Genomic DNA, 22,167 nt, shown 5'->3' on the forward strand with positions numbered 1-22,167 from the left:
CATCAATGGCAGTGTGCTGTGGACGCCCTTCTGGCAGGCTAATTGTGTCACCTGGATTTCCTAGCCCTACCCTTTCATGTTATTTAGGCTTTTAGCAGGAAGCTTCCGTCCTCTTGGCTCCCAACAGAGCCCTGTGCCTCAAGGCAGGCACCATGGGCCACAGCCAGTGCTGCTCAGGCAGGAAAACCCTGGCAACAGAGCCAGAGGGAAGCTGCCAGGACCACCGTCCCTGAGAATGGATTGTACTCCTTTTATATGTCTGTCTGGAGCATTGAAAGATAGGCCAATCTTCCCCACAACACACTATTGAGCTAATGACCTGCCCAAAGTAGAGAGGACAAATGAGAAAATAAGCGTGCATCAGGACACACACTCCTTCAGCCTTCTCCTCACATCCTTGCTACTTCCTAAAAGTGAAATAAGAATAAACAATAAAACAACAATATTAAAGTCTTAACAAACTAACATCACTCTTAAAAATTCAGGCCAGATGTTGTTCCCTGAACCTGGGGGCCATAGGGAAGGTTGCCCTTGTGTTGAACAGTGTTTTCATTACTTTCCTGCACCTGCCTTCATCCCCGTGCCCACCACATGTAAAGTAACTGTTGGTTCTTCCCATTCCTCGCCTGATGCCAAGCCCTTTGAGACCCAGAATGGAACACTTAACTGCGTCCCCAGTGCCTAGATGCAGTGCTTGGTACACACCAGCCTCCGAAAAATTAATGAAATATCAATCCTGCTCAAAGTTGTGTGGGTGAATACAGTTGGGGAAGGGACAGACAGATTGTGACAGCTTCCCTCAAGAAACTAACTAGTCAGTAACTAGAAACTGCCTTCAATTAAGCAATTGATAAATATTTATTGAGCACCTATAATTTGCTACATAATGGTGTGAAACAGAACTACGAAAGGATAAATTCCTTTCTCAAAAAGTTTTAAATCACTATATATTTACATTTGAATAATGTTTGCAGTAAATGATAAATTCAGATTTTTTTACTTTAAACAAAATACATAAAACTCTCACATATTGAAGCATTTGGATCAGCATAGAAAATATAAGCTCCTAAAATTCTGACACACATTGAGACAATTTAAATGGGATTCACTGTAAAAGACAACTGCTCGAAAATACAAAGAATGTCCCATCCTATAGAAAGAAAATATTACAGATGGTGAAAATGAATGGAAAAATCAATACATACAATTATCACAAGACAGTTTTCAATCACAGCTGTCTATTACTGTGGGAGTTTGCCAAGTTTTCCTAATTGGAGTTTACCAAGTGCTGGTACTCACACTCCCTGTTTCAAAGAGGTACTAGTAAATCCTGCAGAAAAAAAAAATTTCAGTGGGAATTGGCTAGAAAGTTTATTTGAACCTCAAGGTTTATTTAAATTGGCATAAAGGAATAGTGGGTAGAACAGAAGAACACCTGGCTGAGAAAAGACAAGACTCTAAGCTTTTGCCTGCTCCAAAGCAGCTGAAAAACCTAGAGCAAAGCAAGAGTCATAAACTAGTACACCCTGGAAGAATCTGAGGACCCCCTCCAGTTCAAGCCTTTAATGTTAAAGATAAAGAAATTGAAACTCTGAGAAGGGAATATGAGGAGTATGGTCAGGACTTAAACTGAAAAGTGCATCTTCCTTTCTTCCATTACCTCACATAGGCCCTCACAATTCATTACCTAAAAATCACATCAGGGTATGTAGAATCAGGGTGTAACTTTAAAACTGGTAAGTCCCCCCAATCCCCCAACACATACTGGAATAACACTGTAAAGCCTGCTCCCTGGAGCTGCAGATTCAGTTGCCCTTAATACCTTCTTTTGTAGGTCAGCCCTTACCCCTGAACCGTAGTGGTAAGTACACTATGTCTGAGCAAATGGGAACCCTCAACAAAGCCTGCTGACCACCATGCCCCAGAAGAAAAACTTTCTGGATGTAACAAGGTTTTGTACCAGTTTTTGTAGTAGAGGGCTACCTCTAAAGAGGTGATAGCCAACTTACCGTCTGAGTTGAGATTTTAAACAAGGAACATATTTTTCCAATAAATTATCCTGAACAAGTAATAAATCAGACATCAGGGGAACTTCAAGCATGTATATGGTGTGTTTAAAAATCAGTAGCATAAGGCAGTCTGGATCTTTGACACTAACTCTGGAATTTGCTGCACTTGGTATCTGATGCATGATCACACTTCTGTACTCAATCATAACTGAGGGCAATCAGTTTTCCTTACCTTAGGTTCTACTTAGATAAGAACAGCTACATTTGTATAATCACTTTGGAACATTCAATAAGCTCATTTTTGGCTACACAATAACAGAAACTATAGCATCTTTGAGAATAAATGGCTGCAATGGGATAAAATGACTCTAGGAAGTTTTCACCTCCAAGATAATTTTTTGTGGCCTTACTAGCATTTTTTAAATTAACTGGAGTTAGAAGATACTCTAGATATAAGCATAAACTGAGTAGTGTTAATATAAGCCAGTAAATATATCCAGAGTTTTGTGCTGGACACCCATGGGAAGGGTCAACCAAGTAGTGTTGTGTTGGGAAAAGATTTGAGAGAAGAAATAATATACCCACAGCCCTGTGCATAAGCAGGGCATAGGCTGGACAAATAAGAATAAGGAGATTCCAGAAATCAGAGACTGACCAACTTGACCAAGGTAGAAAGTGACAGTGTATTAGCCAGCCCCCATTTATGAAATCCAGAAGGGAACTCTTGAGAGTTTAAATTAATTTCTTAGGCCAAACCAGGCTGGGAGTCTCCTAAGGGCCTTGAGACATCAGCTGAAACCCAACTCCACTCTTCAGTATCTACTCTGGGACAAATACCTGTGGGGGTTTTGGCTATGTGCTGAGCATCCGAGACTCATCTGAAGAGTATCCATTTGGTCAAGTCCACTGTTGATGCATCAAAGCACCAGTTTCACTAGCTCATGAGAAGTCCCTTGAACTTAGAGATGAGGGAATGGGGAGGAGCAAAAAGTGAAGGCATTGGTGTTTTCATATTTTTAACTGCTGTATCCCAATAAATGAACTTCAGCTTTAAGAGTTTATGTCAAGACGGCTTAATTAAATTTTCCTCATGCAGAAAGAAAAAACCAGAAATCAAAATGATTGTTAATAATGAAGGAATGGAGGAAGGATGGAGGTGAGAAAGGCTGAGAGAGAGGAAGGATGGGAAGGGAAGAAGGAAGAAAGGAAGGAAGGATGGGCAAATGGCTTCCCCAAGAAGAAAAACTGAGTCCAGTGAGGCTAAGCTCAGGGTACAACCCCTCATATCTGCAGGTGCTAAATCAAAAGTTCTCCCCATCACAAGGCAGCTGCTCACCTCAATCTGGAACTGGACCTTTGCTAACAGTGAGTCAACAGACTTAGTGTGTGTCCATCCAGTGGGGGCCTCCAACTGCTGACCACCATGTCAGAGAGACATGCACAGAGACAGCAGCTCTTGTCCCTCCTTTTAGTATTGAATACTGTTTTCCCAGTGAGATCCATGCCATTCCTCACTGACAGGGAGCAGAAAAGCAAGTGCAGTCTTTCTCTCTGATTCTCTTTAACTGCAGGCATTTCACACTGTTTCTCAATTCATGAACAACACGTATCAGGCTTGCTTTCTTGCTACCACATTCTCACCTGGCCACCCCCTATGCGTACACAGTGTCATGGTGTCATAGCCCCTTCTGCATGAGAATTCTGATGAGCTGTTGATGACTAGACATGTGGTGCCCTTAGGCTGACTGGCTGGCACAGAATCCTTCTGCTGGTGTGCATGACAATGGATGGGCACCAGTGACAGTTGTCACGAGCTTAGATAACCTTAGAATCTCATCTCTCAGGGTATGAGTAACAAGTTAAACAAACCAACACACACACACATACACACACACCTGTTTTGGAGGCACAAGAAATAATCTATTTATTAAAATTAACATAATTTCAGTGCTGAACCATTTCATTTCACCATGCTCTGAAGTTCAACACAATGTAGTCTCTGCCACACCAGGGCCAGGGACCCCACCAGAGATGCCAACAGCAAATGACTCTCAGCCAAAGCATCTAAGTCATTGCCACCAGATCCATTAAGTGCTAGGAAAGAGGTAAAACCTCAGGTGGCTGGAAACACGTTGTTTAAAACCATACAGACAACAGAGAGCCCTTCCCCTACGGCAACTGAGAGCACCCCGCTGCTTCATTTTGCATCAGCTGCCTCACCAAGGTGCACAGCTGGGCGCTCAGCCCAGAAGCAAGCAGCGGGATTACAGAGGTGGAAGTGGATGCCCACTGAGAAGTGAGCTGGTGGGGACTTAAACCAACCTCCAAGGTCCTTTTCTACTCCAACATCCTTAATGCTAAACCCAGCGCTGTGCCTTTCCAAATCACTTCAAGGAAAAAACACACAAGAAGAATATTTAAATGACAGGTTAAATAATATAAATTATAACAATTGCTAAGCTTTGTGACTATATTCAAACAAAATAGTTCTGCACAGTCTTATTTACTTGTGGACTGTGGCAAATATAATCAAACACAACTTTTAGAACAAGATTGGTGTCCCTCATTCACCTCTTCCCAGATTGTGCTCTAATCTACCTAAGAACAATATAAAGTTGTGATATACATTACCAGGAAAAAAAAAAAAGTCCTCAGAAGCTGGCCTTTCTTCAGCCTGTGAAAGAATTCCATATACCTGAATCCAGCTGAGTTACCTTACCATTACGTCCAGCTTTATCACACAAATGTTGGCTGAGGTGGCGGGGAGCAAAGAGTATGTTTATGAATTAATATCTTTTCAAACACCGTGTTTTACACAACAGAAAACAGAGAACTCACTTGGACAGAATGAATGGATCGTGCCTAAGCTCCCACATAAAAATAACAAGAGGTTTTACTGTGAAACTGTGTAATTTTAAAACACATACACACACACACACACACACACACACACGTATATATATATAGTCATATACAAAATCTTTTACAAATATGTGAACAATTTGTGGTATTACAGAAAATGGACTATTCTGAAAAAAGTAAAAACTGAATAACTTCTGCAAACGATGGAGCGTCACTCCTTCAACAATCTATATGGAGCATGCCCACCCCAGATCCTTATGAAGTGCCAAGACCTGCACTCAGAGACCTGCCCTTGGGGAGCTTCCCATCCAGGGCGTGGGCAAGTCAGACAACAGAACAGGCTAAGGGGTAGCACAGTGTGCTGATCACGGCAGACCAGGGAGTAAGGCCTACAAGAGCCAAAAGGCTTTCGGAAAAGAGATGGAATGGAGCTGGGCAGGAAGAACCAGTGGACTGGGAGTGGTCGAGAACTTGAAAAAGAGCACAAACTGTGGATTCCACAGATGAGATGAGACACAGGAATTTGCGGGTGAGGGAAACGGGGAGTTACAAAAGCACCCTGAGACAGATTACTCCGAACACCTGGCTAAGACTTGGAATCTTCACTAAATCTTGGTTAATAATAACTGCATACAATATTAAATTTTTTTAGATCCAGTGGAGTTGAAAACAAACTAGAAACATACTGCCATCATAAATCAGAGAGATCAATTATCTCACGTCTGCATAGCATGGGCAGGAGTGGAGCCACGTCAGCCTCCTGGTCAGCTCCACAGGGCCTCTCCCACTGCCAGCTTCTCGAAGCTTCTCTACTCACCTCTGATGAGGCTGTCATCACCCAACCTCTACAGTTCACTGTCTGGCTTTCACATGGCCCTTTGAGCCTCTGGGCACTGACTTCAGAATGAACCTAAATTAACTAGACTCTGCCTCTCTGGCTGGAATGGCCTGCACCCTCTCCTAGTTACATTAAACCAAGAGGCAATAATTTGGGGAAGTTTTTAAAGTGTGCAAATTCTTCACTGTTCCTATCTATCAAGTTTTTTTAAATGTAAAAAGCTAGTACTATTTCCGATTACTCATTCTGTTATTATTTACAAATACAATATAGCTATAAATATGCTTGAAGGCAAAGGAATAACTAGATGAATTCTTAAAAATCATTAGAGTCCCTGCACTTTAAGAGATATATACCAGTAAGTCTTACTTTTGTTCTCAACTCTGGAATCAAACTTCTTTTGTGTGTAAGCTCTTAGATAATGATATTTATAGCTTTCAGGAGATGGAGTAAGGAAGAAAATGTAAGAAATTCTGGATATGAGACATTTGTATCAAATAGCAAAAATGAAAGAAAAAATATTATTAGCTACTTTTTGGTTTTTTTTAATGGAAGTCACAGGCTTCTATATGCACCTCAAAAATGTCTCAGAGCTGTGGTGTGGCAGAAAGCCTAAATGAGGTCTCAGAAAAGATAATGGAGCTTTAATGATGGAAATAGTAAGAAAATTAAATCTAATCATGTTCCATTAAGCATACTCTTAGCTCCCATTTTTACTAAATTATTTTATTATGATTTTGCCTCTGGCTATTGAAATAATCTTTTATGGCAATTTGATTTGCAAGCATAAATAAGTCTCACTTATTTTCCACTATGAGCCCCTGTGGGATTAATAAGAGATGGATTATCTAAAATTTTACCCATTCTGCAATCAGAAAGTAACCACTCAGGGAGATGAATACTTTGCTTTGTATATGTGAGGAATGCATTATAAATAAAATATAAATTTTATTTATGTTTGTGAGGAATGCATTACACTATAATTAGAGTCTCATTTAACAGTAACACATCACCTGCTAGAGAGACAATTTTCAACAGGCAGCTCCTTCTATACCAGCCCTGAAAGGTCAGCCAGAATCACATACATTTCATGTGCTGGTATGCCCTGCACTACCAGTCACCTCGCCTCCTTAGGCCTTAGCCCTCATGCTTGTCCTCCTCCCACTCTTTGATGGACTTTTATCCTGTTTGGAGTGCTTTATTATTATTGGCCAGAACTGCTGAAGCGTTTGTTTCCAGCAGGATGCTCCTACAAAGCCATCTATATGTGAACCCTCAGGCATGTGTGGTGAATTGCAGACAATCATGCAATCTGTCAAGAGACACACAAACGTAGGATGCAGCAGAGAAAGACCGAAATGGCTGTTCACTCTGGTGTCTGCAGAGAACAGAGGACCTGCCATATATGCAGCTGGTGTTTCAAAGATTCTTTACAAAGCATCTTTGCTTCCAAAAAGTGTCATGATGAAAAAGCTATGAAGCCTAACTGGAATCACAATCCACTAATTAAATGGGTCTCTCAGCCAAATATTGATTGAGTTTACTAGAAACTAGAGAACTTAATGAGGAAAAACTCTCATTTAGAAAGAATAATATCTATGGAAGAAGAAGAGATTGGGAGAAGAGATACAATGACCAGACATGAATCCATCCCTATTTACTCTTATAACTTTGTATCAAAATCTAAAGAGAGAAAATATCATAAAGAATAAATTAATAAAACAAATCTCATCTCAATTATAAGTCATAACATTTAAGAAAGAAATAATAATTATTAATATGTATGCACCCAATAACACAGCAATAACTTTCATAAACCAAGATATGTGGGGAGAAATACACAAAAACACACTAAAAACAGGGTGTGTTATTCACCTGCCTCGATCTAAGGCAGATGAAGGGAAAAAATAAGTAAAGATAAGCAAGACTTAAACAACATGCTCAATAAGTTGTATGTTATAGATACATGTCAAATTTGGAATCCTATAAATAGAGAATAAACAATAACTGTTTTCTATTGCACATAGAATTCATGAAAATTCACCATAGCATATACAATAACTAAAAATAATCGATCTGAAAAGGAAATTAAGAAAACAATCCTATTTACAGTGGCATCAAAAAGAAAATGCTTAGAAATAAACCTAACCAAGGAGGTGAAAGATTTACACACTAAAAACTAAAAACATTGCTTAAAGAAATCAAAAAGATACAAAAAATTCGAAGACATTGCATGTTCATGGATTAGAAGACTTAACATTGTTAAAATATCCATACTAACCAAAATGATCTACAGATTCAACACAATTCCTATCAAAATACCAATGGCATTTTTTGCAGAAATAGAAGAAAAATCCTAAAATTCATACAGAATCTCAAGGGATGCTGAATAGTCAAAATAATCTTGAACAAGAAGTACAAACTTGGAGGTCTCACACTTCCCACAGTTCAAAACATGGTACGAAACACCAGTAATCAATTCAATATGGTACTGGCATACAGACAGACATGTAGACCCACTGAACAACAGAGAAGCCAGAAATAAACCTGTGCACATATGGTCAAAAGATATTCAACAAATTGCCAAGCTTATGCAATGGGAAAAGAACACTTTTCAACAAATGGCATCAGGAAAACTGGTTATCCACATGCAAAAGAATGAAGTTGGACCCTTACCTTACACGATATACATAAATGACCTCAAAATAAAGACCTAAATGTAGGTCCTAAAACCATAAAATTCCTAGATGAAAACATACGGAAAAGCTTCAGGACCCTGGATTTGGTAATGATTTTTGGACATGACACCAAAAGCACAAGCAACAAAATAAAAAACAGATAAATGGGATTACATCAAATTTAAAAACTTCTATGCACCAAAGAAAACAATTCATAGAGTGAAAAGACAACATAAAGAATGGGAGAAAATATTTGTGAATCATATATCTAGTAAGGGGTTACTAACCAGAATATATAGTAACTCCTACATCTCAACAACAAAAAACCCCAAATAACTCAATTTAAAAAGGGGCAAAGGACTTGAACTGAAAATTATCCAGAGAAGAATATGAAAAGATGCTCAGCATCACCAATTATAACAGAAATGCAAATGAAAACCGCAATGACATCACCTCATACCCATTAGGATGACCACTATAAAAAAAAAGTAAGAAATGCTGGTAAGGATGTAGAGGAACTGGAAGCCTCATACACTGTTGGTGGGAACGTAAGATGGTACAACTCATTATGAAAAACAGTATGAAGGTTCCTCAAAAATACTTAAAATAGAATTATCATATGATCTAGCAATCCTACTTCTGGGAATACTCATATATCCAAAAGAATTCAAAGCAGAATCTTAGAGAGATAACTGCACACCCATATTCCTTGTAGCATTATTCGCAATAGCCAAGATGTGGAATCAATTTAACTGTCCACCAACTAATCAACGGATAAAGAAAGTGCTGTATATATACAAAATGAAATAGAACTCAGCCTTGAAAAAAGAAGGAAATTCTGTCATTGTGACAACATAGATGAACCATAAAAAAATAATGCAAAGTGAAATAAGCCATTCGCAAAAGGACAAATACTATATGAATCCATTCATATGAAGTATGTATGTAAAGGAGTCAAAATCATAAAAACAGAAAGTAGACAAGTAGTTGCAAAGGGGTTTAATGGGTATACAGTGTCAATTTTACAAGATGAAAAAGTTCTAGAGACCCACTGTACAAAAAATGTGAATATACTTACTACTGAACTTTACATTTAAAAATGGTTAAGATGGTATAAATTTAATGTCATGTTTTTTACAATAAGGAAATTTCAAGAAAAACAGTGGCCACAGAACATGTTAAATGACACTATGAGAATGCACTCTGTGGGAAGTAGTACAGGAAAAACAATTTTTGTTTCTTCAACAAATAAATCAGAAAGAAACCAAAAGAGGAAAAGGAACATACAGATTAAAAGAACTTAGATATAACTAATATCAATGTGAGCAACTTAGTCAAATAAAGTGTAAAAAATCATTTGAGACAATTGGAAAGTTGAACACTGACTGGATATTTAATAAATTATTAGTAAATTATTGTTAATTTTAGGGGCAAAAAAACCCAACAATAATAAACCCAATTATGATCTAAGTTTCCATAGGTCAGAATTCCAGGCAGGCTCAGTAGGGTCCTCTGTTCAGAGTCACCCACACTAAAATCAAAGTGTCATCTCGGCTGCACTCTTATCTGGAGGCTCTATGGACGAATCCTCTTCTGAACTCATCCAGATCAGAATTCAGCTCTTTATCGTTGTACGACCGAAATGCCTGCTTTCTTACTGGCTATTGGCTAAAGTGCCTAATGGCAACTCTCAAGTCTTTGCTCCATGCATCCTTCCACTTCAAACAGAATTTTCTGGCATTGCTACTTTCTCATACTTTCAATGTCTCTGATTTCCATTTCTGAAACCAACTGAAGAAACTGTTCTTTTAAAAGTCCATGTCATGAGGTTATACTCACCTTCATAACCTCCCTATCTTAAGGTCAATTGATTAGTGATTTAATTACATCTGCAAACTCCCTTGTGGCAAGTAATGGGGATGGAGACATCTTAGAATTCTGCCTACCACACTGACATACGCACTGAAATTGAACTTGCTCTTCACGTAGTACACAGTTTCAAAATACTGAGAAAGAACCATGACCTTATAGGTAATTAGACGAAAGCAATGAAATATTCACTTAGTGCCTTAGTCCCCTCAATTACCAATAGCATTTATCTACTTGATTGCAACTAGATAAAGTCACCTGAAGGCAAAAACTAAATATCATCCATCTTTGCAGTGCCAGTGCTTACTACCTGGCACAACAGCAATATTCAGTAACACTACTGCATAAATTGAAAACTGGAAACACTATAACTCTCTAATAGGTATTTTTCATGTAACAAACATAATTTTTAAAATTAAATACTGTGTTTTTATGTTGATAAATTAGCACTGCAGAAATTTTTATCATTTTACTATATTTTCCCAAAATTTTAAAATTAAAGACAACTTAAAAATGATCTTCTGTTATTTTCTTTGTAAGAGATGCCAATATATGAGGAGCAAAAGATAAAAATAATGATTAGATTAAGCAGAGTTTATGTCAGGAGCATTAATTAAAATTTCCAAACTACACCAAAAACCTAAAAGTTTTTTTATTCAAAAGATTGCTATAGAAATGAGGCTTTGGCCATGTTTTAAAGACATCTGTGCAAACAGCTTCCGGATGCCAGTGAAAGGTGCCATGACAGAACTGAGAACAAAAGAAGCAAGTGGGGACAGAAAAACCACAAGAGTCTAAACTAAGGTAGCAGGAGGGAGGACAAAGATCATCCTGATGGTCAACTGATAGTGAACTTTACGTGGTACGTGACACTTTGTGCAATGCCATTAAAATACAATTTTGTAACTATAAGTATATACTTGCACAGAAACTTGCCTTCATGACTTAATTTTTTAAAATTATATTCAATTGAAAGATAAAGTTATTATGCTTTGAATTTTCTTTTTCCAATTTTCACATTAAAATGATGACAAAAATCATGGTATTTAGAGTTAAAGGAAACTGTAGGACTGTGTTCACTACTCTCAACTTTTATCTACGGGCAAACTGAGGCTCTGAGAAGTGAACAGGCAACCAAAGAGTAGCAACTTGTTATAATATGTCCGAACAGGATCTAGTTCGAGGCACTGAGAAGAATAAGACATCAGGTGGAAAAGAGCCCTTATCAGAGCAACATGAATTCTGCTAAAATTGAAGCAAAAACAAACATCAAACTGATAGTGATGCTTAGGTGGAAGAATGATGAAATCACTTGATGCTTTACACTAAGTTTATGGGGACACCGTCCCAAAGAAATCAGCAGTTTACAAATGGAAAACTTGTTTCAAGAAGGGATGAGACAGTGTTGAAGATGAAACCCAGGGCAGCAGAGCATCCATAAAAATTTGCAAAAAAATCAATCTTGTTTGCGCCATAATTGAAGAGGACCAATGATTAACAGCAGAAACAGTAGCCAACACCATAGATATCTTAACTGGTTCAGCTTACACAATTCTGACTGAAAATTATAGTTGGAACATACTTTCTGCTCAATGGGTGCCAAAACTGTTGTGCCCAGATCAGCTGCAGACAAGAGCAGAGCTTTCAACGGAAACTTTAAACAAGTGGGATCAAGATCCTGAATCATTTCTACAAAGAACTGTTACAGGAGATGAAACATGGGTTTACCTGTATGAGCCTGAAGACAGAGCACAATCAAAGCCATGGCCACCAAGAGATGAAAGTGGTCCAGCCAAAGCAAAAGTGGAATGCTCCAGAGCCACGGTCATGGCAATAGGTTTTGGGATGCTCAAGGCATTTTGCTTATTGGCTTTCTGCTAGGCCAAAAAATGATAATATCTGCTTATTAAGAGAGTAAGAAATTTAGCCAAAACTTTGGCAGAAAAATGCCCAGAAAGTCCTTCTCCACCATGACAATGCTCCTTGCTCATTTCTCTCATCAAATAAGGGCAATTTTAAATTTCGATGGAAAATCATTAGGCATCTGCCTTACAGTTCTCATTTGGCTCCTTCTGACTTCTTTTTGTTTTCTAAGCTTAAAAAATCTTTAAAGGGCACCCATTTTTCTTCAGTTAATAATGTAAAAAAGACTGCATTGACATGGTTAAATTCCCAGGACCCTCAGTTCGTTAGGGATGGACTAAAGGGCTGGTATCGCCTCTTACAAAAGTGTCTTGAACTTGATGGAGCTTATGTTGAGAAACAAAGTTTACACTTTTTATTTTTATTTTTTAATTAAATGTTTCCACAAACTTTTCGAAGTCCCCTGATATTCCTCAGCCAGTGGTCTTCCTGTTTCTCCATCTTCTCAAGCTGATTTCTACCTTGTATCTTCACGTAAAGATCTTCATGCAAAGTTCCATTTGCCTGAAATGTCTTCTCTCAACTTGGCATGACCGATCCCTCTTGTCATTCAAGTTTCTGTCTAAATCTTATCTCCTTTGCGAAGCCTCCACCCAGCTAAAAAACTCATTTAGTCACTCTCTATCATACCACTCAATTTTAATTTCTAATGGCCCTTAACACTTTTTGGTATTTTTCTTATTTGTCAACTTTGTGTCTCATTAAGATTTAAGCTCCATGAAAACAGGGACATTTTCTGTTATGTTTAATACTGTAACCCTACCTACTTGAAGTCAGTGACACATCAGCAGTTTGATTAATATTTATTAAATGAATGAATGGACAAACTCTGTGGCACCTGCTTTTTAAATATTTATTTTTTCCTGGTTAAAAAATTTTCTATGATGAAAATGCTAAAATATGAAAGAAGAAAATGAAAATGACCTTCTCCAAACTACCCAGGGATAATAATGTTAACATTTGGGTATACCGCCTTCCAGTTATATATATGCTTGTGTGTATAAGTAAGAAAATATGCATGTTCTAATTTCTTGGTGGTTTGTATGAATTTAAAATTATATTTTCTATACCAGGAAATGTTAACACCTAAGAAATAACTTTCAAAAATTACTGCTTTTAAAAATAACCCTCTGTTTTCTTTTTACACAAGTGCTATATCTGGATCTTCATTGTATGAAAACAGAAATTAGCTATGATCCTATACCCAGTAACAATCACAGTTAACATTTCAATGTCTATATTTCTGTTTTTTGTGTGTGTATGTGTGTGTGTGTCTATATACAGTTACTTTTATAGATACAAATATTAACTATAGATAGTCATCTCTTTACATGGTTCCAATATGCATGAATTTCAATTACCAGGGTTTAGCTAAATAGCTTCAGTTCCCCAGCAACACGGTTCAGATTTCAGTTACCACAGTATATTAACAGTGAGTAATTGCATAAAGTATAAACCTCACTGCTAGATCTTCAACCAACACATCACTAATAACAGATACACATCATGATTAGTGGCATATCACATCACTTCTTTCAAAGTCTGTCCGTGATTTGTCACTGTGCATCAGTTCTTGCTCAGACAGCAAAATGTGTAGTAGTGATTTTTCCCTTGTCTTTCAGTGATAAATCCACATGACCTTTTACAAAACAGATTGTTGAGACTGACCAACAAAGAAGCAAAAGAAGCAAAAAGTGATTATACTGAAATTGAAATTTGAATCAAACTTAAACAGAGTTAGAGAAGAAATAACTGATTATCCTGCCAGTGTTCTAGAAGCTCTGGATACACAGCTAGAGGAACTTACCAACATCAATGAGGAAAGGGATTGTAAACAAAAAGCATGAAGATGTCCCAGAGGAAGTGACATCAGTAAAGAAAACTTGACCTTAAAGAAACTCAGAGATTTCACCACCTTGAAGGCATAAAGGATAAAATGTCAGAAAGGAGTATGAAAATTCCTGAAGGCACAGAAAACATGCTTGTTAAGAACTGTAAGTTTTATGATGAGAAGGTGGATAGCACTATTCAAACTACTCTTCATAAGTGTTCTACAAAGAAACACTTTAATCCTCAATGTTTCTTATATTTCAAGTTACAGTGTATTAAAGAAATATTAGGTTTACTATTTTTTATTTTTCTGCACAGTTATAACTAATCATAAGAGTTTTTAATGTTTTCACAACAAATTGTTAAGATCATGGAACAATTGTAATTTTTCTCTTTATTAAGATCACAATCCCCAATCAAGATGGTGGAATTGACAGTCCCCAGCATCACTCTCTCCCACAATCAACCAATTTACAACTATTGAAAAGCACCGACAGCCAAGCTGGGGCCGCTAGAGCTCAGGGGAAGAGGAGGACAGACCTACAGAGTTCATGAAGGTAGGAGAAGCCACGATGAGAGAAAGAAAAAATCGCTCCAGCAGTTTTGAACCCCAGTCACTTTAAGGCTGGAGCTGGTGGGCACACGGAGCAACAGCTGGCAAAAGCCACTGCTGTGCCATTCATATGAAATTGCTTGGTGGCAGCAGGGGAGAAGAGAGCCTTGGTGGCCCCCAGGACAGCGAGACCACAACAGGGTTCCCATGGACCTACATAAGAGTGAGAGGCCACAGACAACTGAAAAAGGAGCCACTCAGAGGCCCGTGACTCATCGCAAGGGACTGGCACTCTGCCCATGCCATGGGAAGTGTATGGAGTACTGGGGGTGTGGGAGACAGGCCCACTGGGGGAACACTGGGGCACAGCACGGACAGCTGATCTGTCCCCCAATCAGCACAGGACCACTCAGTGGAGACTGGTCAGGAATACAGAACTGCAGGGGGTACAGTTTGCTGAAAAGACTCAGGCCCAGATCAGAGTTTCCACAAAACCCAGGTGTGTCAGACCTCACAAGACCCAGAAGTGGTTACAAGGTCAACAATTAAAACCTGTGCTGCACAAAAAGCCTTCCCCAGGGAATCAGCAGCAAAGCAGCAATTTAGCTCAACCACATTGCTCAAGTGCTGGTCCTAACAGGAAGTTCCCCCATTTCAGAAGTAACCAAAGGACAACAAATTAGTTCCAGTGCAGAGTTTAAGTGATGGGAATAGTGAATAATCCAACACAGAACTGAAAGAAAAAAACAAAAACCCACATATCAGACACAGATTTCTGACAGTAACCAGTAAACATCTAACACCACCAAAGAACACCTATAAAACCTAGAAGGATTGGAAGCCCCCCAGGCTCCCAAGCTGGAGTGAGCATGGCTGATGCGTGGCCTGTGACATTTGCATCCAGCCCAGCAACGACCACCAGGCCACCACTGGAAGCACCCCGAGCTCCCCAGCCAGGGTAGTGAGGGGGCCAAGGGCCTCAGCCACACCCCCATGATGTCTGCATCCAGCCCAGTGACAACCACCAGGCCGCTGCTAGAAGTGCCCTGGGCTCCTGAGCCAAGGCAGGGCGGGGGGGAGCTGAGTCTGCATCCACCCCAGCCATGACCAAGACAAACCAGAAGCCCCCCTGGGCTTGCTATGGGACTTGATCAGGCCCCCCTCCCTCCTTCCTCTTCTTCCCACACTATCTTCTTCCCCTTTCCCCTCTCTCCACCCACAACTGCTCCACAACATCATCTTGGTATGTAAAAAAATAATATTAATATAATATTATTTAAAAATTAATTTTTTTAAAAAAATCACATTGCATGGTTTCAGCTTGTATGGCCATTTTAACAGTCCCACTCTGTACAATGTATAGGCTGACTAAATAGAACTATTATTTTTATTCTTGTGACCAAATATTTACACATACACATTTTACTTCTACATATGAATCCAATAATACTTTATTTTTACTTTATCCAGTTCTTTTAAAGAAATTTAAATATGATAAAAATAAGATTTAAAAAATGATTTACACCCATACTGTCTTAGGAGATCCTCATTACTTTGTGTAATTCAACTTTCATCTTTTTTTTGGCCTGAAAAACTTCCTTTCTTTTTTTTTTTAAGTGCAAAGATAGTGAAGAATTCTTTCAGCTTTTGTTTGCTGAAAAAGTTATTTCACCTTCATTTTTGAAGGATATTTTCACTGAGTACAATTTTTAGTTTCTTCTTTCAATACTTCAAAGTTGCTGTTCTAGTATCCTCTGGCTTGTACAGTTTCTAATGTGAAGTCTGCTGACATTTTTATATTTGTTCTTTTCTATGTAATAACTTTTTTTTCCCTTTGACTGCTTGTAAGATTTTTTCACCACTGGCGGTCAGGAATCTGATTATGATTTATCTTGGAGTGGGGGTTGTACATGAATGTTTATCTATTTTAAGGTTTATTGAGCTTCTTGGATCTGGGAATTTATAATTTTCCTCAAATAATATCATATTTTAGCCTCCAATTACATGTATGTTAGACCACTTGATATTATCCCACAGGACAATGAGACAGTTAATTTTGTTTTTCAATCTTTTTTATCTTCTGTGCTCAATTTTGGGTATACTGTATTGGTAGATCTCCAAGTTCACTGGTCCATTTTTAATTTTTTGGCAGCTGGTCTGTATGGAGGTCCAAACCCTTGACTTTGGTGTTATAACACTGTGCTTTAACCAACTGAGTTAACCAGCCAGCCCTCACCGGTCTTTTTCTCTGTTGTGTCTAATCTTCTGGTAATCCCATCTAGTGAAATGTTTATTTCAGAAGTTCCCCCCCCCAAAAGTTGCATTTGGTTTAAAAGATCTTCCATTTCTCTGCTCATTATATTCATTTTTTCTTTACATTCTTGAGCATATTGTACATATTTATAATAACAATTTTAACATTTTTGCCTGCAGTTTGACTACTTATGTCATTTTGGGGTCTAGATTTCATTTGACTCCTGATATTGCAAATTTTGCATTGCCTTTTTTATTTTTAATTTTTCTAAAGAGTGTTGGATTTTTTTTTTTTTTTTTCTGGTAGGCAATAAAATTACTTGCACATTATCTTGACTTTTTAAGGGTACATTTTAAAGCTCTTTTAAGGCAGGTTTAGAATTGCCTTTATTTTAGGAATAATATTGTCCAATTTCCAAAGCATTGCCCTTGTTAATTATTTTTACCAAAGGCACTGTACATTCAGCATGGCCTCTCTGGTCTGGCTGGAGAGAACTCCAGTGATTCCCTGGCCTTGTGAGAGCTATGGGAATTGTTTCTCTTATTGCTGTCTAGTGACTTATTTCCTAGGAATTTTTTGTTGCCTGACCTTTGTGGTATTTTTTCCTATGCATATGCAGATTGATTTCAAAGATAAACAGGGACGTGTACACAGATTTCTCAGGTTTTTTTCTCTGTGTAACTCTCCTCTTTCTGGAACTCTATCTCATAAATTGTAGCTGCATTGGCATGCCCCAAACTCCAATCCCTTTCTTCTTAACTCATCTAGGTTGCTGGACTCTGTATGGGTTCCTGTTCACTGTTTCCCTGTCTGAAAACTGCCACATAGCAGAAGGTCTAGTCCATAGTAGGTTTACTTCATTCATTTCTCCTCTTCTAGGGATCACAGTCCTGGGCTAAGTTGCTTTTTTAAATGTATCTGTCCAGTTTTCTAGTTGTTTACAGAGGGAGGGTAATTGCAGATCCTCTTAATCCCTCATTGCTGGAAGGTGAATTTCAAGAGTATCCATTTTATTATGTCTCACTGTTCCATGAGCTCCTATGAGCTATGAGGGCAATCGTAAAAATGAAGCAATAGTTGCAGAAGAATGTGAGGTTAAGAGAATGCCCAGCATTTTCAACCAAGACCTATAAAGAGTCAAAGAAGATAACAGGAAGAATGACCTTACAAAGACAAGAGGCAATCAGCCCTGAGCACAAACAGATGACTTGGTTTGCCTTCAAAAAAAAGCAGGGATATTCTAGTCATTCCATCAGGGTGGGGGTGGGTAGGACAAAGACAGAGAGTGTTGGTACATTTGCCTATAGGCTGACAGATGTGATGTTGGGAGGATGAGGGAATTTCTCAATGAAGCTTAAGGCAGCTGTGTATCGGGGACAGTTGTTTTAGAGAGTGGGAATCAAACACATGAAACAGCATAGAGTCCCAGTTGAGATACAGTCAAGTAATTTAAAGAAAAACCAGTTGGTATGACTGTATGTTTTTCTCCAGGAGATTTTAATTTATGAAGTGCTGTTAAAGAATGAGGAGAGTTGGGATTTGGGCTTAATGAAAGTCATGACTCTGACAGATGAATAAGGTACAGGCAAGGGAATTTGGGCATTTTCAAGGTCATAAAATGAAGGAATCTTGGAATCTAAGCTGAAAAGGGGAAGTGAAGACACAGGTCAGAATATACTGAGAGTGGCTGGATCAATGGTCTGAACATCTGTGTGGGGCTGAAGAATTCCTGAGAGAATTATCAAAGATAAACTGGACGAAAATAAAAAAAAATTTTTTTAAAAAGATAAACTGGAAGGACAGGAGATGACAGTCAGAGAGTAGGATGCTTGAAGTCAAGATTATAAAAGTAGTTCCATTGTAACAGATCACAAGGTCAGCAATGCATCTGTGAAATGTGCACCAAGTGTGAGCAGGGGATGGAACAGAACATGAGAAGTAAGATGGTTGGGATATTGAGTGGTCAAAGTGTAGGATGAACTATCCGCATAAAAACTGAAGACACCCTCAGAAATACAAGGAATCATTAGAGACTACCATAAACACCTATATGCCAACAAATTTGAAAATCTGGAGGAAATGGATACATTTTTGGACACACACAAACTATCAAGACTGAGCCAAGAAGACACAGAAAATCTGAACAGACCAATAACAGTCAAAGAGATTGAAGCTATTAGCAGCAGTCTCCCAACAAAGAAAAGCCCAGAACCTATGGCTTCACCACAGAATTCTACCAAACCTTTAAAGAAGAATTAATAACAATTCTCTATGTGGACTGAGGTAGATACATTGGTGGCTTTTTTTTCTTTAGGCTCAAAACCTGCAGGGCCTTACATTAGTCAGGACATCACAAATTATACATCTATCTTTTATCTCTTAAGTAAAATTTGGCTCTGCGACTTAATTTCCCTCTCTCCACTTCTGCCCCCACAGAATACCCCCCCCCCATAGCATATCCACCACCCCCGCCACCACCCCATAGAACTTTGTAGGCAGATAGTCCAGTTTCCACAGAATCAAGTCCTTGGTGAAATCAAACAATGACCTCCATGTAGGATCACCTGTACTGTTCTCTGGATTCACTGCCTAGGCTATGAAGACTGAGTACTGATTGGCCACCTATGAAAACCCAGGGGAAAGGAAGGTTTCTGGGCACTTCCTAATGAGACAGCACTGCCCACATCCAATCGCTATTCTCTGATTACTGCCCCAAGACGACTGGCTTATGATTGGACAATTTCTTAAAAAGACAAAAAAGGGATATACCCCTCAAAACACAAACCTACAGGTTTTTTGGGAGGGGAATAGCTCTGCATTGTAGAGGAGCTCAAAGGTAAAGTCTAAAGACACTCCATATGGAGAAAAGTGAAAAAACAAAACACCTAAACACAGCAGGTGCACTCAATTCTCTTACATGTATTTCCCCAAATTTAAAAAATAGCCATTTTCTGAAAAATTCACTTCTAAGCACATCTTTCATTAGTGGCAGTCCCTAACTTCCTGGAAGGCTCAAGCTAACAAACCTTAAGAAGTCTAAGGCCCCTGAGGGCTGAGTGGACCCAGTGAACTTTACAAGAATCCCCAACATACAAAATTGATCGAAGCAGAGATGTCCTGGTCCCACCTGACCAGTTCCTCCCTCCCTGAGCAGCCACCAGAGGAAGAGTTGGAAAAACCTGACCTTGCTTCAGCCTGCCATGCCCTGCCATCTATCTAAACAGGTTTACAACACTCCTAACTTTGCAAACTAAACCCTCTAAAATACTAATTGTTTAAGAGTAGCTCAACTGGAGCTATGGAAAAACTATAAAACATTTTATAGTGAAATAAAATAAAAATCCAGTTCTTCAGCAGATACAGAGCATCTCGGGAGACCATACAGATAAAGAGACATATGTGAGCAATCTCCCAGAGCATATGAGTAATATATTTCAAAGGAAAACCTGTCATACAGAACAAAATGAATCATTTTTACAACGAAACCTAGAAATTGCCATAGTTGCATGGCACAGCAGGAATTACTCACATTTGAATAGTGTGGGGACAACATTACAAAAAATGAACATTATTTCTGCTTTGACTAATTTAAATCATGAATCATATTATGAATTTTAATCTAGGAAACATTATAAAATATGTGTGGATATTTTTATTGCCCACAGCATATACAGAGACCAGAGCAGATTTCATATTTAATCTGTCGCTACATCTACAAAGACTTTTGTATTGTTTTTCATGATCACTTACATGTTAGGTTTATTACCAAAAAATAGTAAGTGGTACTGTGTTACTATCCTATTATTGCTGTAACAAATTACCACAAACTTTGTTTCTTAAGACAACATAAATTTATTATCTTACAGTTCTGGATATCAGAAGTCCAAGACAAGTCTCACTGGACTAAAAATCAAGGTGTTGGCAGGGCTATATTCCTTTCTGGAGGGTCTAGAGGAAAATCTATTTTCTTGCCTTTTCCAGTTTTTAGAGACTGTTTGCATTCCTTGGCCTGTGGCACACTTCCAGTGTCAATGCTACCAATGGCCAGTTCAGTCTTTCACTCCTTCTTCCACATTTAAAGGAGCCTTGTGATTACATCAGGCCCAGAGGATGATCTTCAAGTCAGCTGATTAACAACCTTAATCTCCCCTTGCCATATAATGTAACACATTCACAGGTTTCAGGGATTAGGACCTGGACATCTTGGAGGGTGGGGGCATTATTCTGTCTACCACAGGTGCAAGCTTCAAAAACCATGCCATTACACAGGGGAGAAACTACGTAAACGTGTAAAAAAGAAAAACTGCCTAGAAAAGGCAGTTTCAAAATGGAGAAGTTACTAAATAATAACTGCTAGTTAACATCTACAAAAATAAGAATTATCTACTTAACACTACTTTACTCACATGTTCCAAAATGTGCTTACCACACAAATGACTCTCATGTAAATCTTTCTAAATGTAAACCTAATGATCAAATCCTTGCTTAATATTCTTCCAAGGCTCATCAGAGGACATGAGGTAAAGTCCAAACTCCTTGGCATGGATTAAAAGCTCATCACAGTCTGGACCCAATCTACCTAAAATCCACCATCTCCCTCTTATGCATGCACTCACTCATGCAGACATTTACTACGCACCCACTATTGCCAGTCAGTAATCTAAGTGCAGGGTTATGGTGGTAACCAAACGTGACACAGTTCCTGCTGCACAAATTCAGTAATCTACTGGTAGACTATAATCAACTAATCACACAAAGCAAACATAAAACTGTAAACTGTGACAAGTGCTCTAAAGAAGTATAGGTGCCCTGAGTACGTGTGACAATGTCATCTGAACCAATCAGGAGAGTCTCGGTGATCCTCAGCAAGAGATGACTGGAAGCAGAGAAGAAGAACCACCGGGAGTTAATTTTGATAGAAGAGCAGAAAGAATTTTCCAAGCAAAGGAAGGACAGGTGCATATGCCCTTTGGGGAAGGGAACAGAGCAAGTACACACTTCAGCCTGTGAACAACACTGTACATCATGCAAACTGCTACACTTCATGCTCAGCAAAGTGTCCCCTCCCTCCTGGAAGGGGCTCTCATCACCCCGCATCACAGAGGTGGCACCACTGTGTGTGTGTGTGTGTGTGTGTGTGTGTCTATTATACCTGTTGATTTATGTCTGCCTTCACAGTAAACTCTGAGCTCACCGAAGCCAAGACCTGTGTTTTCCTTCTCTTATCCCAGGAGTTCCTGGTCAACCAGCTGTTTGAATAACAATGATTACCACCAGTCACACACAACATTTCCATATGATAACACTCTCCACGTACTTCTCTACCTGACACACTCTCAGGAAATGGAGAT

The 22,167-nt window shown here is 38.7% G+C and overlaps 2 protein-coding genes across 2 annotated transcripts in view; both read right to left on the reverse strand.

The window, feature by feature from the left end:
* ULK4 (unc-51 like kinase 4) overlaps window positions 1-22,167 on the reverse strand; it is a 574,722-nt gene that overhangs the window by 257,351 nt on the left and 295,204 nt on the right. The gene's annotated exons all lie outside the window — the stretch shown is intronic.
* Window positions 4,207-22,167, reverse strand: part of LOC134390840 (Golgi reassembly-stacking protein 2-like) — a 30,724-nt gene continuing 12,763 nt past the window's right edge. Inside the window, 1 exon segment of the mRNA XM_063114619.1 lies at window positions 4,207-4,396. Coding sequence (XP_062970689.1) covers window positions 4,207-4,396 — 190 coding nt within the window.

The sequence above is a fragment of the Cynocephalus volans genome, chromosome 11, assembly GCF_027409185.1.
Source record: "Cynocephalus volans isolate mCynVol1 chromosome 11, mCynVol1.pri, whole genome shotgun sequence".
NCBI lineage: Eukaryota > Metazoa > Chordata > Mammalia > Dermoptera > Cynocephalidae > Cynocephalus > Cynocephalus volans.